At 34.1% G+C, this 18,792-nt stretch overlaps 1 protein-coding gene across 2 annotated transcripts in view; it reads left to right on the top strand.

Moving 5' to 3' along the window:
- Positions 1 to 18,792, top strand: part of LOC149561311 (protein SEMI-ROLLED LEAF 2-like) — a 165,388-nt gene that overhangs the window by 128,954 nt on the left and 17,642 nt on the right. For both annotated transcript variants that reach the window (XM_089825066.1, XM_089825067.1), the window contains one exon: positions 16,335 to 16,410. In XM_089825066.1, coding sequence (XP_089681192.1) covers positions 16,335 to 16,410 — 76 coding nt within the window. The remainder of the gene's footprint in view (positions 1 to 16,334; positions 16,411 to 18,792) is intronic.

Here is an 18,792-nt window from a genome sequence, read left to right as displayed (position 1 = left end):
AAGAAAGTGCATGGATTAAATAAAATAGAACCATCTCATATACTTTATTCACTTAAAATAAGGGCAATCACATGCCACAAGGCAGAAATTATAGGGGGCTGCAATATTGAAGTGAAAAGAAACCATTAAAAGAAAAGAGGATACATTTATAAAGCAATTTAGGTGGTGAGAATTGAAGATAAGGAAGGAGGGGTATTTGGCACCAAAATAAATTCAAGTTCTAATACTAAACATGGATAATTATAAATAAGAGTAAATATAACAATTTAATTTAGGCATTTTATATTATTAATATGCCTTGTTATTGACATAATTATCTTCTTATTGCATATGTTTGGGAGGATAAATTTTGTTGGGGAATAAATCTTCTATATTTATAATAGTAAAATATAATTGATTTCTCATCAATTATTCACAATATTTATACAACATAAAGTCAAGATTAATTCCAAACTCAAAGTTGGAAATTAGAAGTAAATTAGAAATCAATTCCGAGAGGGAACATTACAGTGGTATCAGAGCATAATCCTATGGAATTTTGGTTAGTTTACATATCAAATGAATGATGGCCAAGGAACTAGCCCAAGAGTTGAGAAACTTTATGGAACAAACTAATGAGAGGTTTGAAAGAATTGAAAACTCCAATAAATTGCTACTTGAAGCCATATACAAAAATTAAGCAACAACAACAGCCAGAATGAAAGACCTCATCCATAGCGAGATTGTCATTCGAATCATGAGGAAAATGAGCCCTCATCACAAAGTTCAGTCCCATGAGATACATTTCCTTTATTCATTTCAAGAGGAGTACCTGCTATAGAAGAAGAAACAACCACAAATAGTGTGGAAGAAATTGCACAAATATATTTGAAGTTGGACCCAAACATTTGACAACTTATTCCCTTCAAAGAATACTATGAAACTAAAATCATTCAAAATAGAAAGGAAAATCATGTTGATGAAGACCTACAGGAAAAAGTAAATAAAGTAAAATTACCATGTTATGATGGGTTAGGAGAAGAAATTGCTCAATCATGGGTGCAAAAGTTAGATACATATCTATCATACAGTCCTATGACAGAAACAGGAGCTATTAAGTTTGTCATACTTTATTTAAGGGGATTAGCATACAAAAGGTGGCACTATGGCCAAAATTCCTCAATACTCAAAAAAATTACCACCTACAACGAATTCACTCAAAAAATTAATGCGTAGGTTTGATCAAAGAGATTGTGAATGGTACTTCCATGAGTTAATTCACCTCAAACAAGTAGGGACAATGGAAGAATTTACTAATGGTTCCAAATCTATCCTAGTGCCAACTCACTCAACTATTTATAGGCCTTAAGGATTCCATTAAAATCTATGTAAAGCCTCTTGAACCCCAAAATTTAGAGGAAGCAATTAGAAAAGCCAAGAAGCTTGAATCAAATAATCCAAATGACAAGAATGTTTTGAATAAGATACAACATAGATGTGAGGAACCAAGGAAAGATGATAAGCGAAGGAAATGCTATTTTTGTAAAGAACAATGGCATTTAGGCATCGATGCCAAGGATGGGATGAAACAATAAAGAAAGGCATATGTTCTAGATGCAAAGAACCATGAAAAAAAAGGACACAATTATGGGAAAAGGAGCCAAGTGCATAGAATTGAAGTAACACAAGAAGAAGAAACACCATACAAGAAAATAAAGAAAAATGTTGCTGACATCCGAAATACCCAAGTACAAAGCTAGTGGGAATTTGAGGAGGTTCATTCCTAAATATGGAAATAAACTAGGGAATTTTATTAGATAGTAACACTAAAATGAAAATTAATATGTTATGTAAATTTAATTTATTGTCAAATAATATAATAAGAAACCTTGATTTGTGACATTCTTGGTGAGTGTCAACATATGGTTTTGACGTTCTTGGTGAGCGTCAATCCAGGACTTTCTTGGTGAGTGTTAGAGCTTGATCTAGCAGTATTCTTAGTGAGTGCTAAACATGGTTTAGATGTTCTTGGTGACTGTCGCAAGTTGATCAAGGACATTCTTGGTGAGTGTCAAAGGATGGTTTAGATTTTCTTTGTGAGCGTCAAGACTTGATGGGACATTTTTGGTGAATGTCAAGTATGGCTTAGGCATTCTTGGTGAGCATCAATATTTGATCAAGAGGCATTCTTAGTGAGTGTCCAAGTTGATTATGGAATTCTCAGAGCAAGTAAATACTTAGCGGAGGAGAACACAAGTACTACGACATATCAACATAAGTCTTATCTTTTTGAAACTTTTTTTGAATTGAATAATAATATATCTTTAAAATGATAAGTTATATTTATTAATGTAATATGATTCTAACCTGAAGTTGAAATTGCCATTTTAGGATCATTAAATTGGATACTGACATAGCACATCATCACTCACAGGGAATTTTGAATTGCTTGAGGAAAAGCATTTTTGGGAAGGGTGGATTGTAATGTCCTCCATTTACAGAATTGAATTTAATAAATAATATTAAATAAATCATTTTAACATAAATTATTAGTAAATACATCATTTTAACATAAATTATTATTAAATACATTTAAGAATTAATATAATATAATATTATATCCATTGATATAATGTGAAAATAATATAATGTAATAAGAGTAATTAACAATAATATATTATTAACATTTAATCAAGATAATAATAAATAAACAATATATAATAATATTACTATTATTATCTATTCAAATAATTTAAATATGTAATTACTAATATACCCACCTTTGGGTCGGTGGGGGCCACACAAAATAAGGTGGCATTTACCCTCCAAATCACCCATTCCCATATTTATCGGAGACCGTCTAACTATGGAAGAGGCATGGTGGATTATGTAGCGTCCAAGTTATCGCATTCGCTCATTCACCCCCAAATTCGATAGCTGCTTCGGTCCTCATTCAAAGTCGGTTCAAATTCGAAGCAAATTCAGTTTTTTTCTTGACAAATTTGTTGGGAGACGAATGCTTGTTTGCATTTGGGTGAATTTCATTGTTCAACGCAATTTTTTTCGGTTTGACCCGAACTGGACTAAAGTGGACACCCTCTTTAGTTTGAAGTTTGCTCATTCATCCGCGAGTAGTGGCTTGGACACGCATTTCTTCTGCGAGTGACTCCATTGATGTCGCCATTTTTTCAACTTCTTTTGTAATATGAATTTGTTCAAATGGAAATCTGTTGTTTAGCAATTCGCAACAAGCCAGAGCAGAGTAAACTTGAGCTCATCGACTTGTACATCATTGTAGATTGAGCAGAGCTGGAGAGTCCGCAACGACAACTTTTGATCTAGTTTAGGTTTTTTAAAATAAATTTTTACTCTTGAGTTTAATTTGTTTTAGATTTTTTTAAAGTTATATTTTGAGGTTTAATATGTTTCATGAAATCACATACTTTTTATATTTGTAAATAACATTTGTAAAAATTGACAATATTTTATTTCTATAAAATTCTATTAAAAAAATAACTTAAATTGATTTAGATTTAATATTAACATTAATATTTTATTATTAAATTAAATTAAATACTATTTTAGTATATTTTAAATACTCCAAATAAATTTGGTATATTATATTTTTAAAATATATTTTATAATCTTTTTTATATTGTTTTTAAAGTTAAAAAATTATATGTTTTAATTTTTGAACTGAAAATTTGATATGGTTGACATTTTGTCATACCATTCGAACTTAATCATTCATGTATGTGGTGGTGTATTTTGCTAAATTGCTCTAATATTAGCATAGTGGTGTATGAACTTATTTGCTTCAGCATATTTTTACATATATAAATATTTTTTTTTATTTTAAAAAAAAAACTTGTACAAACGAACCCTAAATGAACCGAAGCTAGCCCAATTTTTTTTTGAGCGAATGTCGAATCCGCATATGTACAAAAATCCGACCCAACAATAAAGGAGGACATATATCAAGAGAGGAAGAGAGGAAATTGGAAATATATTATTAAAAAAAAAAATCTCTTCTCTTTGGATAGGAGTACGTGGAACATAAGAAAGTACATGGATTAAATAAAATAGAACCATCTCATATACTTTATTCACTTAAAATAAGGGCAATCACATGTGACAAGGCCGAAATTAACGAGGCCACAATGTTGAAGTGAAAAGAAACCATTAAAAGAAAGGAGTATACATTTATAAAGCAATTTAGGTGGTGAGAATTAAAGATAAGGAAGAAATGGTATTTAGATGCCAAAATAAATCAAAGTTCTAATACTAAATATGGATAATTATAAATAAGAGTAAACCTGACATTTTAAATTGGTCATTCTATATTATTAATATGCCTTGTTATTGACATAATTATGTTCTTATTGCATATCTTTGGGAGGATAAATTGTTTTGGGCAATAAATTTTGTATATTTATAATAGTAAAATATAATTGAAGTTCTCATCAATTATTCACAATATTTATACAATATAAAGTCAAGGTAAATTCGAAACTCGTAGTTGGAAATTAGAAGTAAATTAGAAACCAATTCCGAGAGGGGACATTACATCGGCATGGTGGTTCTTTGTCAATTTCTTATTCGGCGTCATTGGCTCAACTCTTATTCTTGCTCTACGTTCAGATCTTGGTTCCTCTCTCTGTTCCATAATTTGAATGTCATTCGACAAATCATTTTTAGTCTCATAAAACAACTCAACATTCTCAGGATTAGCTTCTTCATGATAATTATAATCAAGTATTCTCTCTTGAACTCCTAACTTCATGATTATCCTATAGGATTAGCTTCTTCACTAAGGAACTCTATCTTTTGAATATCAAAATTAACTCCATCAAACTTAGGAGTTTCTTTTTTGAAATGCCCCACTATTGATCTCCTTAAGCCGTTAAGCTTTTCCTTCAAAGACATGATGTTTGATACCAATTGTTAGAAAGTAAAGTCCACCACGATAACTAAGAGGGGGGGTGAGGTGAATCAATTATCATATCAATATAACTTTAATCAATCTTATTAAATCTTAAACATGCGATCAATAACAACAGCAACCATAAGAAGATACACATACAAATTAACAACATATATGTTAACTAGGGAAACCCTTGATCAGAGAGAAAATCCCAGTGGGATGGTACCCACAAAATGATGTACTAATATACAAGTTCCTTGTAAGAAGACGAACTTTGTTAGTAGCCAATGAAATAAATTGAGTACATATTAGTCCCTATTAGGAGCGTTTGAATCCCTGTGAGGAGATTCGAAACCTGTTAGGAGTGGTGCCAACCTTGTTGGAGTTATAGAAGGCAAAGGGACCCACTGTTCAAATAGCTTCAGGGGCAAGACCATTTAACTCACTGTGCAACTAACCTTTGTATTATTCCTTTCAAAATAATAGAAATGTAATTGATCTCAACAACTCAAAGTCTTGGTCTGTCCTCTTATCATGCCTTTTCCGCACCAAAACACTTCTCACATCTGAATACTAGATCTTTAAACTCTCATCACAGTGATCCCTTTGATTGCTTGCTCGCATTAGCCAATCTTCTTCGCTTATCACATATACTTGATCTTGTTACCCATTTTAACACAAGGAAAATAACTTTCCTTTATCACATGTCCTCAATAATTCATTGAGTCAGCCTTGAGGCTTTCCCAATTACAATTACAATTACAATAGGACCTCATTAAGATACATGCTACATACATCTTTTCATAATTACAAAACACCGTCGGCTCACAGTTTGCACAACTTGTTACAAGTACGATCTTGAACTTCGTGCACTCATTGACGTCATCATCAAGACATCTTCCTCTATCTAACTTTGTTTATCTAGATTCTATCCTTGTTAGGAGATATAATCCAAGTACTAGATCAGGAACTCTACAAATTTTCTTATGTAAATCTTAAATATCTCTCACCAGTCTTCAACTTTCTGCACACACTTTTAGCCATGTCATCAAGACACACTGTAGCGCGTCCCCAACTGCACTTGACGTCATCTTTAATACTCTACCTGTACGACTTCAATCTCTATCTATTACTGCTAATCTTGATAGTATGTTGACATCAATGACAAACATAGTCATGAATGCAACACATAGTCATGTTGTCAATCTCTCCAATGCTCCAACAATGCTAGGATACTCTCCATAGGAACATCATCAACATTCATGCTAACAAGATATCCTAAGATCATAATAAGTGTCTTAATCCTATGATATGAGACGCAATAAGTAACTGTGAATAAGACCTAATTTAAGCTAATTAGGTTATATACCACCTCTTATTTGCATCTTAGATAGTATGATTAAATAGTAAGATGCAAGACTTTGTCCTAACAAGAACTCCATTTTAGGTACTTGTACAAAAATACCTCACGAGTGATGTAAAGGATACAAATCTATAGGTAAAAACTTGTTCTCTAAAAGAGGAAAGATGCAAACAAATGTTCTATTGATAGAAGGAAATGATGACTCAGCCTAACCCTCGAACGACTACTTTTCTCAATTGATATCCATATACAAGAGAAAGGGAGATCAAGTATCCCTCTATATAATCTATTAGCTATTGTTGTGATGTTAGATGGTTGACAAAGGATGATGAATTTTTATGAATGCCAAACCCCATTTGTCATGTCCTGATTTTTGCACCTTCATAAGCATGTCCCCATTTTTGCACTTTTCTAAGCATCGATTATTTTGGAGGTTAACCTATTAGAACATGTCCCTATTTTTGCCATAAAGTATTTAAGTATTATGCCAAATGGGTGGCCAACTTATAGAGTTCTAGGGATATTAAAGTGACATCATATTAATAAAGAAATTATATGAAGGGGTCACTTAATTGTTATTTCCGATATGCAAGTTCAATATTAAATTTTAAAAAAACTGAGGATTTTAAATAAGGTTTTTGATAACTTCAAGGGATGATTATTAAAGGGGTTTTGAGGGAGTCATTTGGTATGCTTAGTTTTGTTTAATTTCTCTCTTGACTTTCATTTATAGGAAATCTAAGGATGGAAACCATTGGAGTTTCTCTTTCGTGTGAACAAAAACTGATTCAGTCTAAAGCTGGTTGATTTTTCTATTTGTTGGTTTTAAAATTTTTTCAAGCTAGGGCGACTTGATTTGTATTGGATTTGGAAGCCCTTGGAGGTGGAATAATAATTTTATCATAATGGGACTATTCCACGAGAGTTTGGCATAAGGGTTTGCATAGGAGCTCTACTAGGGTTTGAGGGACAGTGATTTACATAAGAACATCTGAAGACATTTACTAGTCTCATCAACCATTGTAGCCATATTTTGAGGCAACTGTACCCATAGTTTGCAAACTCTCCTAGTATTCTCAAAGTTGCTGAGTAACTCTCAAGTTTTTTTGCTGGGAGAGTACTCTCAAGTTTAACTCTCACGTATGTATAGATGTAAAAAAATGTATGTAAAAATGTTGATACAGGGAAAACATTGGGTTAGAGGCATTTTTCATATCATTTTAGTGCTATATAATCTACACATTTTCTCTATTGAAATGTCAATTACTAATTTAATAAATTTTGTAAATGTATTCTACAAAAAACATATATGTTTATTTAAGAGATTTTAAATTTTTGTACTTTCCGAGTTGCTGAGTTTTCCCTGAGTTTTTGTTGAGTATATGCAGAGTTTTTTCCGAGTTGAAAATTTTGGGCTTACCAAGTACTCTCCGAGTCCGAGTGTGCAAACTATGACTGTACCATTGACAAGCTATTGAGCTTCCATCCTTGCTTCTGGATATGTGAGGATTCATTGTGATTTGTAATAGACCTCAAATCTGAACTAACTATCTTGTTGTTGTAACTTCATCATACTTATATTAAACCTGATTTGAGCCAAATGAAGTGGTCTTTAATTGAGAGATTTGTTGTTTATGTTTTATGCATATCTTGCTATTGCATTTGTACATGTTCTGACATTCTTTGGTATTCAAAACAATCATAAAAAACAAAACAAGAAATCACAAATCATATCTTGCATGCAAAGTGTTTGACAAAATGTCAGGCAACTAAAATAGAAAAAATGGGGCAGAATTAGTAAGGGTTCTCTGAATTGTGTCAAAGCATAGATCCTGCTAGTCGGTTGGGTGAAACCAATTGGATATACTACAGTGAGGATTGGTTTTTCAGTTTGGGTACCTAGATAAGTTATCTTGGGAAAAATGTCTATCTATAGACAGGTTTGGTACTTGGGAAAATTCAAATTCAAATGTTGGGCACAATCTTATGGTCACTTCTTTCATGTATTGTAGAAAATCTACTTGAAGATGTATGCATTTTTGATGAATGAGGAGAAAAGCCAAAATATTAATTCTCCTTTTTCAGAAAGTTGCTATTTTTAGACAGTCACTTTTTCAATACCTTTTTCAAAAATATTGTTATTATCAGATTTTGCACTCAGTTTCCTATCAATGGATAGAGTAACAACATTTTTAGCAAGTCCTAAATAAGGTAAGCCAACTTTTAGGATTTGAGAATGTTTGACAGTCAGTCATTTTGGATTCTTGAAAGTCTTAGGTGACAAAAAGTTCTATATTTTCATAGAGAGAAATGAGCTTGTTTTTAGGCCTTTGTATTTCATTGTTTCTTATAAGATTATATTGCTTTAAAAGTTGTTATACTATCTGTTCTCAAGGATGAGTATATGGTTATTTTTCTATGTTCACGTAGGGACTCATTTCTGGACTTGTTTTTGTCCCCGAAATATTTCGGGGATAGTGTGACGAAAAGTGGAGGCCCCCTATTGTCCCCAATTTAAAAAAAGCTGCAAGAAATGCCAGGAAACACCCCCTAACACCCACACACATGCACGTATGCATAGACAAATGTGCACACATACACACACATATAAAAATCTGTATATTGTCGTCCCCTGTAGTACTCTTTAGGATATGTCCCAGAAACACACCTCTACTACCTGCTTGTTCTCATCCCTGAAATGTTGTGGGACATAGTTATTTTCTGGTGTTTGTTTGTGAGAGTATTATAATATAATTATTTCAAAACACCTCTTCTTGAAAGCTTATAAATAAGCATTTTGAGAACAGAGATAAAAATTTAGATTTTGTTCTAGACTTATTCTGCAAAAGTTTTTATTAAGTTAAGGAGTTAGATTCTCCTAGTTTAGGTTTGAGAATTGGTCAGGCTAGCAATAAAAAAGATCCGTGTTTAACTTGTATTACTATTAGCTTCTATCCATTAGAGTAGTTCAGCATGCTTTTGGTATATTGTTTGTTTGAGTATCATGAGTAGTTTATTGTTGTCTTTGATATTGTGTTCTTTGTTTAATTCTAATGTGTTTGTTAATATGATTCTGCTAATCGCTGCTTTAATTAGTATATAGTATTGTGTTTTAGATGCTTAACAAAAATGCTCATAGTGAGATAGGGTTCTTCCTGGCTTGTGCAATAACCTTTGAGATGAAAAAGATAGGTCTAGATTGTTTTCACCATTTTGTTTACATGTAAAACCTGCTGAAGAAAATTTGTGTAGTGTGCATAAGTAACAATTTAGTTCATTTTTGTATTATACAAGTAGATTCAACCATAGCTTTGTTTTGAAATTTGGTTCATCAATCACTATTATTTGAGAAAAATTTAAGCAAGCATATAAAGCTTGTTTTGAAATTGTTAGTTACTGATTATATAAGGACGTTCTTTATATTTAGCCATCCCTTTTGTTGATGTAATACCAAATATAGGACAGGACCCAACTCATAAAGAACTCCATCAATATTTGAAATGAAGTGCAAATCAATAGGTAGGCCGACCAAGAGCTTAGGAACATTGTGACATGAGCCACAAAGCTTTGCAAGATTTGAAACTTCAGCTAGTTGTTAAACGTGAAGAACAAACATGTCCAAATGAGATTCCAAGGGATCTCCACTAAGAAGAAATAGATTGAGACGAGAAGCCAAACATTGATCAAATATGATTTCAGGAATGTGCCATAAGGTCTGCAAGAGATAATGAGCTGACTCAAAAGAATGGTGAAAGATACACAAAACTGACTTTAAGCAGGAGTAACTGAAAACAAATATTTTTGGTTGGTGCAAGATTGTCATGAATACAAGGATGTTCCTACATCAGACACTTAGGGTTATTTGAAAGTGAGTTCCTACATCAGACACTTAGGGTTATTTGAAAGTGAGTCTCTCACTTTACTGGGGCTAAAGGAAAACCAATAAGGTCTACCTCAACTCGAGAAATGCCTGAAGAATCTTGAACTTGTCTGTTCTTACCAACTATGCAACCCAAAATGTCTCCAATCTCAACCAATTTCTTTTTAGGAAATTGATTCTCCAAGCCTGATCCACTATCATCATTGGATTCTGCTTCATGGTACTTGTTTAGTTTTGCAATATTGAATATAGGTGATATATCCATATCTTCTGGCAACTCATCTTCTTTTGTATTACCTGAATCGAATTTCCTTAAGATCTTACAATATCCAAACTTCCTCATCTTTAGCTTATTGTATGTTCCAACTGAAAATCTTCCCTTCCTCAAATATACCATCACTTCATCTCCAACTTGAAATTCCTTTGGTATCCTCTTCTCATTTGCCTTGTCCTTATACATTAAGTTTATATCTTCCAAATGCTGCTTGACCCAATCATGTAATAATTTCACGTGTTCTACAAATTCATCTTCTTTTCCACTTCTCTTACCTTCATGACTAATGTCTCTCAATTCTGATACTCCTTTAGGATTCATCCTTGTAACAGTCTCAAATTGTGTCTTCCCTATACTCCCTTTCACTAATTTATTATATGTAAACTCTGCTTAAGTGGGCAACAAATCCTAACTTCCAACTTTCTCTTGAACCCAACGCCTTAACAAGTTCCTTGAACTTCTGTTCACTACCTCTGTCTATTTGTTTGTGGGTGGAATTCAACTGTGTAGCTTTGCAAGAATTCAACCCATCTCATGTGTCTCTGGTTGAACTTACCTGGACTATTCAAATACTGCAATGCTTCATGATCTGTATACAACACAAACTCCATAGGCAACAAGTAATGTCTCCACTTCTTCAAGGCTTGAACTATGGCAAAATTTTTTTGATCATACACTGAATAACTTCGCTTTGCATCATTCATCGTCTCGCTGACTGGTTCAATTGCATTCCCACTTGCATCACAATCAACATAAAATACCTTAGTAAAATCAGGTAGGGCTAACACTGGTTGTTCAGTCATCTTTTGTTTTAACAATTGAAAACTTCTATGTGCTGCCTTTGTCCACTTGAAATCCTTCCTATCTCCTCTCATTGTCTCAGTCACAGGGATATAAACTGAACTAAAATTCCTAATGAACTTTTGGTAGAAACTAGCCAATTTATGAAATGATCTTACCTCTGCAATGCTTTCAGGTGTAGGCCATTCAATAATTGCACTCACCATCTTAGGATCTATCTTTAAGCCATGTGCAAGTATCACAAATCCCATGTACACTATCTCATCTCTCACAAAACTACATTTCTTGATGTTTATCAACTTATTCTCTTCTCTCAACCTTTGCAATACTTGTCTCAAATGCAACTGTTGAACAAATGGTAGCTTTGGTCAGATATAGGAATGATGATTGATTTGATAATAGGTGTGTGTCTATATAGATGTCAATATGTTGACATATGCATACACACATTATGTTTAATTGTATATATATTCATGTCATCATTTGCATTAAATTTTGGAATCAATGATCACTCATATAACTGATCAAAATCTACTATATTCCAACTATATTATTGATCTGCATTTAGAGGTTATTATTTGCAGATTATTGGCATTTCATGTTTCATATAGGATCCTGATTGAGCATTATTAGCGATCATTTTCAGATTGGATGTTACTTGTTTGTGCAAGACAAATACATATCGAACTTGGTAAACATTTATCATTAAGTAACAAACCTCGATTAGAGATTGGGTGTTTGGTAAAGATAAAAAGGCACGATTCATGAGATATCTCATGAATGGCTATGCCTCCATTTTGTGGAGATATGTCCGCTCATGGAATGTCTCTTCCATGTATATTAAATGCAGATCCGATCCAGAAATGGAGACATCGAAATCAATAAATGCTCTACTCTTGTGTTCCGGTATCCTCTTGGAGAAGCATCAAAATTTGTGTTCCTTGGACGAGTAGTGGGGGGTGTAGATTGTTCTCCTGTGAGGAGTACTTGTGCACTTTGTACCTTCAAGTTATACAGGCATTCCTTCAGAGAGTGTCCTATTACTTGACAGATGCCGCAAAACAAGTTCTTTGGGCAAGTGGCCTTTGTATGTCCCTCCTTGTGACATTCCGTACACCATACTTCCTTGCTGGTTTTGACTTCATTTTGCCCTTTGATTTCCTTCATCATTTGCATCATGTCCTTGTGGAGGGCTTGTATTGTTTTTAATTCCCATCACTTTGTTCCTCGCTGCTGGCATCAATATTCTTCTTCTTACTTCTTGATGTTTTATCCTCGCTTTCAATATCCATAGCCCTGTAGCAAGCCTTTTTGTAGTTAGATGGAGGAACCACCTTCATTTTCTTCTAGATGGAGGGACGTAAGCTGTTTATGAACCACCTTTTCTTCAGTTCGTTCGCTGGTTTGTTGTCCAATTTCTTTATCAGTTCCTTTAATCTCCAGTGGTATACCCACACGCTTTCATTTTGTCCTTGGCGAGTGTTGTATATTTTGTTTGCCACCTTATCATCGCCCCTTAACAATTTGAATTCTGCCTCAGAGGATTTTCTTAGAGCCTCCCATGTGGCTTTTTTAGTATCTGGCAAATCTGTGTACTAGTCAATTGCCACCCCCACAGGGTTGCAGGGAAGGCTTTCAACCAATAGTCTTTGTCATCTTGCCCCCTTGCCTCCCAAATGGTGATGCATGTCTTACAGTGCCTTATGGGATATTCTGATCCCTTGCTTATGAACTTAGGAAGTTTTTGTTTATCTAGCGTGTTTGGTATTTTCCTCTTGTTAATTTGTTACAGAGGTTCCCCCTCTTGGCCTCCAAAGGTCTCTTGCTCCTGTTCCTCTCCTCCTCCCAGTGTTTGTAGAATATTTGTGTTCTCGTGCTTGTTCCTTCATCTGCTTGGGTGGAAGTGGGATTCCCACCTTCTTGGGGTTTCTAGTTTGGTATACCCTATGATGGGTGCTTCCGAAATAACTAGTCTTTCAATTCCTCTTACCGTACTTTCAAACAATATCGCTACTTAACTGTACAAGTTTTGTTCGTTGTCCTCGTCAAGAGTACGCCTTGGTTCCTGTACTCGTTGGGTCTAGTCGTATAGTCTATGCCTCTTCTCTTCTTGTTGGTGTACTAACAATGCCTTCTTTATGTCTTCCGTAGTGATTTCCAATGAAACGTCCTTCTTGCATCTTCTGTCCTTGTTTTGAAGGAGGGGTATTAAATGTAGAGGTGGTAGTTTCCTCTATAGTTCCTAGATGTCTCCATTGAGGGTTTGTTCTATGGTTACTAGTATCTCTGGCTTGCCCTCTCTCCAACTTCTTTGATAGAACTATTGCAATGTTTGTTGCCTTAATTGTTCTCTCAGGTTTGCCTCTCTCCGTTCTTCCTCTGCTACTAGCCTCCGTGCAAGTAGTCTTGGAAGGTTTCCTAGAACTCACACACAACCTTGTTCATCGCGAGCACAATATGTATCGTATCGGTGGGGAGAGCCCTCTACTTCGCCTCCTGCCATACGTACTCGTCAACTACTACTTCCCACGCTTAGGCAAGGTCCTATGTCAATTGATCCTCTCTCGTCACTTCCTCCTCCTCAATGTCACTTTCTGTAATCATTGCCTATTGGTTGAAGGTTCGACCCATTGTACATGCATCCTTTTTCCCTCTATTGTACTGTACCCAGGGTTCTACTTAGGCAACGACACTAAAAATGTTTATGCCAGTATAGTAGATTGTTACCAGCAAAATATGAAATGTCTATATTTCATAACATTATCATCACATCTATCTAAGTAATTGGAGTGATGCACAATTGGTAAAATATGTCTTTTATTGAATATACCATGTCAAGTTACATACCTGTGCTAGAATAGTTCCAAAAGTTACCGTACCATCCTATTCCATGGTGTACTACATATAGTGCCAGAGTTGGTTAAAATGCAGACCGATGCAACTCTTGGTATAACTTCCTAACTATTACTTTAATTACTCATAATGCAAATTTACCTACCATAGGAGGACTGTAATATCCCCATTATTAAATAAAATAAAACAGTAATATTTGTATTTGGGGTCTCAATCAAATAATTTATATCTTAGGCCCATATTTTTTATTTACCATAGGTGTAGTTGTTGTCGTGTCGGCTCTTTTTCTACACCCTCGAAAGTTTATCTAATGGGTATTTCTGGTCGATGTGTAGGATGTATTTCTCATGTGATTTGAATTATTTATCGTTCTGCGAATTCTAGTTGGGGTTCTTCTTGTTTTCACCATTTTAGAAGTGAAAGACCTTCCCTATTTGCTAGTACAGTTTTGCCGAGATTCATCCCACCCTATTTTGCACAGCTGGTTTTGCTTCAGATCTTGCAAATCTGAGCTGACATCTTTGTATTCATTACACAAGTCTATTTATCTTTGTCAGTAACATAATTTGTGGCATTCATTGGCTCCTTGCATTCAACTCTCTTTTGTTTTGTGCGATTATTATTGATCCCGTAGAAACCATTAGCATTAAAGCACAAAATTTTGAAGGTATTGACTATTGGTTTGTACCCCACCCAATAATTACTCATTTCCACCGATCCTCCATCCCATTGTATGCTTCTCCTTTCTACTTGACCGTATGACTGCTGAACAACCACCTCCAACACCTTTCATCCAACTTCCATCTCACCGCTGCACTGTATACCCATCTTCCTCCTCACTGTTTGTCTGTTCAAATGCCCCTACCATACGGTCCTCAACACAAGCTGCCACCACTGTACGGGTTCCCTCACCATGTGGGCTTCTTCAACACTCTCCAAGTTGTATGGTCTAGCTTTACCGTACGTTATCCACCCTCTTACACCATACAAATGAGTTGTTATCCTTGCATTAGGAATAAGTAATTGGCAATCGTGAAGGGACATTACAAACGATACATGTGTTTGACAATAATTGTGGCCCCTTTCACTTCCTTTCTTGTAGTTCTCAAATGTGTCTTTATTACATCTCAAATCTGCACATATACCATATAAGATCTACCGATCTTTTCTTCTAGATGTACATATCTTATTTTCTTATTTTTTTCTCAATTCTTATTTCAGATCCTTTCTTATACTTCTACTCCGGATCTTCTCTAGATACCCTCTACTCCCCTTTCTCCATTTTTATTTGATCATTCTCCTTTACATCTGCTCATGTGAGGGAGAGGTCACATTGCTTCATCATGTTTGCCTTTTGGTAAGAGTCACAACGCTTCATTATATCAATCCTTTAAAAATTTCACAACCCTTTATAATTACAACCCTTTTGTAATGTTACATTCAGAACCATTCACAATTACAAGTCCTTGCAAAAGACACAATGCTTTATAATTTTTGAAGAGTCACAGCCCTTTTTAAAAGTCACAACCTTTCAGCTTTGAATGTTACTTCATTTTCTTTCCTTTCCCTTTATCCTCGCTTAACTCTTATGCTCCCCTTTCTTCCTTCCTCCCTTTTTCCCCCCAAATGAAGTTCTCTTTGTCCCTTTTATACCTCTCGTTTAAGGGAGAATTTTCACATGCCTCTTGACCATTTGTTGAACTTAAATAAAAATTAACTATTTTTAATTCATTTTTATATATTTCTAATATGATTATAATTTGTTTGTTATTTAATCCCATTTCAAGGAGATGTTACACAAGATTTCAAAGATTGACTTTGCTCTCTGTATCATATGTTTAAAATCATAGTCATTTTTTATGCCAATAGCTAGCATATTTAAAATTAAGAAACACACCACATAATATTTTTGAAGTGATAAATTTCAATAATATTAATTTGTCATAGCACACCCTCACTTCTTGTCATCTTTTCAAAGATGTAAAAGATGACAGAGAATGATAGACAGTGATTAATATTATCTGAACAAATCGTTTGTGTAATTTTAATCAGATTAGTTTGGATGGTCCTCAGCAGAGTACCGTGTAAACAGGATGCTAATTAATGAGTTATATTTCCTTGTGTTGGAACTTGCTTGTATTGGAATGTGAAATTAAGCTTTTGTTTTTTATTTTCTCTAATTCTTATGCTTGCTTGCATTTGAATTGCATCAATACGCGAGAGTCATTTTATTAATTTTTGATGATGCCTTGCTTTGCAGAATTCAAATCATTCCATTATCATCCGATCTTTTCAACTCGCTTTATCTCTAAGGGTTATATCACTTGATCCAACTAGTAAGTAGCTTCAGAAAGTTTTCAGCATAATTTTCTTATGGTGCCTTAACTTTGTGTATATGGCATGATATTCTACAACTTTCAAACCTTTTCTATTCATCTATTGCTTCTAGTGATTCTGAAACAGTACAGTTGGAATAACTGTAGCCTTTTCTAAATTGTTTGCATTAATCACCAGGATAAAATAAAATGACGTAATATGAACAGACGATGATTGATTAAGGTTTTATGATATTATTTGAAAGCTCAATGGAAAGCTTGTTAATCTGGTAAACATGTCTGCTTATTATCTATAAATGATTTAGATTTCCGGGTTGAAGATCTATACGCATTATCAGCTACAGATTTAGATTTCTTGTTTTATGATTTTTTGGTGCATACTACCTTAATTGTCTCACCTCCGTCCCCATTATAGGGCATGGAGTTCATATAATCAAAGCTGCAGCAAAAATCGAACCCTTCATGAAAGGTTTCAAGGCTTAGAAAGGCACAACAGAATTTACTCATTTGTCATTCAGGGAAGCAATAAAAGTGATTTGTCACATGAGTGCTGTATTGCTGATTCAGGTGTAAGTTTATGTTTGTAGGCATGGTAGTTCATTTCTAAGGGGCTTAAAATGGCTTGCTATGGGTATATCTATATCTATATCTATAAATGTAATACCCTAAATTTTCCTTTGCACAAAGGAAAACCTTGACAATGTGATTTTAGAATGGGACCCGTTGCCTCATATTTGTGCTGCACAGAAGAAAATTACCATGAATTGAAACTTCGTAAAAATTGGAGGTGATTTTTTTATGCTCAGTCTAATTAAGGACTTCATTATATGACATGTTTAATGAAGCTAATGATCTGGTTGACAATTTGACCATGATTGTGATCAGAATGAGGACAATGTGTTGTTTGATCAAGCTTGTTTCTTGGAGGGTCTATCTGCTTGCAAGGAACACAAAATGAAAGATTTATTGGAAAATTGATATACACCTAAATTTTGAATTCTTGTATGTATCAAAATGGTAAATGACATGAGGTTTGAATACAGACTTGAACGTGCTTCATTTTGAAGCTTGAAATCTGCGAATGATGCTAATACTAAAAAAGCACAAGTTAAAAACAATTGTAGAAAATCCTAAACCTAAAGAGAATGACGAAAAGAGTCAAATGGGAAACAAACAACAAGAAAACAATGCAATCATTAGTGTACAGAGTAAAAGATCATCTTCTACCTATTATCACAAAGTTAGACTTTGCATATGATATGTTCAAAGCTCTCGAAAACATATTTAGATCAACAACACTAGCAGGATCCTCACTTTTAAAAATCAACTCTAATATTAAGATGAATAAAGGAGAGACCATCACCTCATACTTTATGAGGATAACAGAATCAAGAAAGTAACTCTCAACAAGTGGTCACATCTATGAAAGTTGAGAGTTAACTATGGTAACATTAAATGGACTCCCTATTTTATGAGAAAACTTTAGACAAGGAATAAGTACTAATTCCAGGCTCCCTGAATTTGATTGTGCAAAAGCTAACTGCATTTAAGAAGAGTGTAAGTTAATAGCTAGGGGAATCGGTATGGAATGCACAAATGAAGACATTCAGATTCTCACCACTAAGTTGAAAAGGAAAAAGGGCAAGTACTCAAATAGTAAACAATCATTCAAGAAACAAAGAGACTGCTGTAAAGTACAATGTTATAGATGTGACAACTATGGGCACATTGCAACAAACTGTTTTGATATACTTACACATCAAGCTTCCTTTGCTGAAGTTTGCAATCCACACTTGGATTCAGAGAAACTTGTATTCTAAAGAACTTCAAAATATCCCTAAAATTTGTTAAATATTGGATTAAGAGGGAGTTCACTATTCTTTACCATCGTCACCAAACCTCTTGCAAAAATAAAGATGAAACACTTCCATGATAAACTTGATATAATTGTAATTGTTGAGAAAGAGTCTCAACTTATTTGTTTTTTTGTATTGGCGAAAATATTTAAGTTATTTCATTACTTTTTGGGCCTTGTGTACATCATGAGGAAGTGATGACTTTCAAATGATTATCACTTGTATTTGTAAATGTTATTGGAAGGTGACATCATTTAATAACTTAATTTTTCGATTATGATGGACATCTTATGACGTCTAAGCAGATCATGACAGATTATAACTTGCATGGTGGAATAAGTTCCTTAAATAGACGATGGCCTTCTATTGTCATGGACATCTTATGATGTTTAAGAAGATCATGATAGATGATAATTTGCATGGTGGATTAAGTTACTTAAACAGATTATGGCCTTCTATTGTGATGGACATCTTATGATGTCTAAGCAGATCATGATAGATGATATCTTGCATGGTGGATTAAGTT

This window comes from Cupressus sempervirens, chromosome 4 (assembly GCF_028749045.1).
Source record: "Cupressus sempervirens isolate cs-2001-9-10 chromosome 4, ASM2874904v1, whole genome shotgun sequence".
Classification (NCBI taxonomy): Eukaryota; Viridiplantae; Streptophyta; class Pinopsida; order Cupressales; family Cupressaceae; genus Cupressus; species Cupressus sempervirens.
This window is presented reverse-complemented; position numbering and strand designations above follow the sequence as displayed.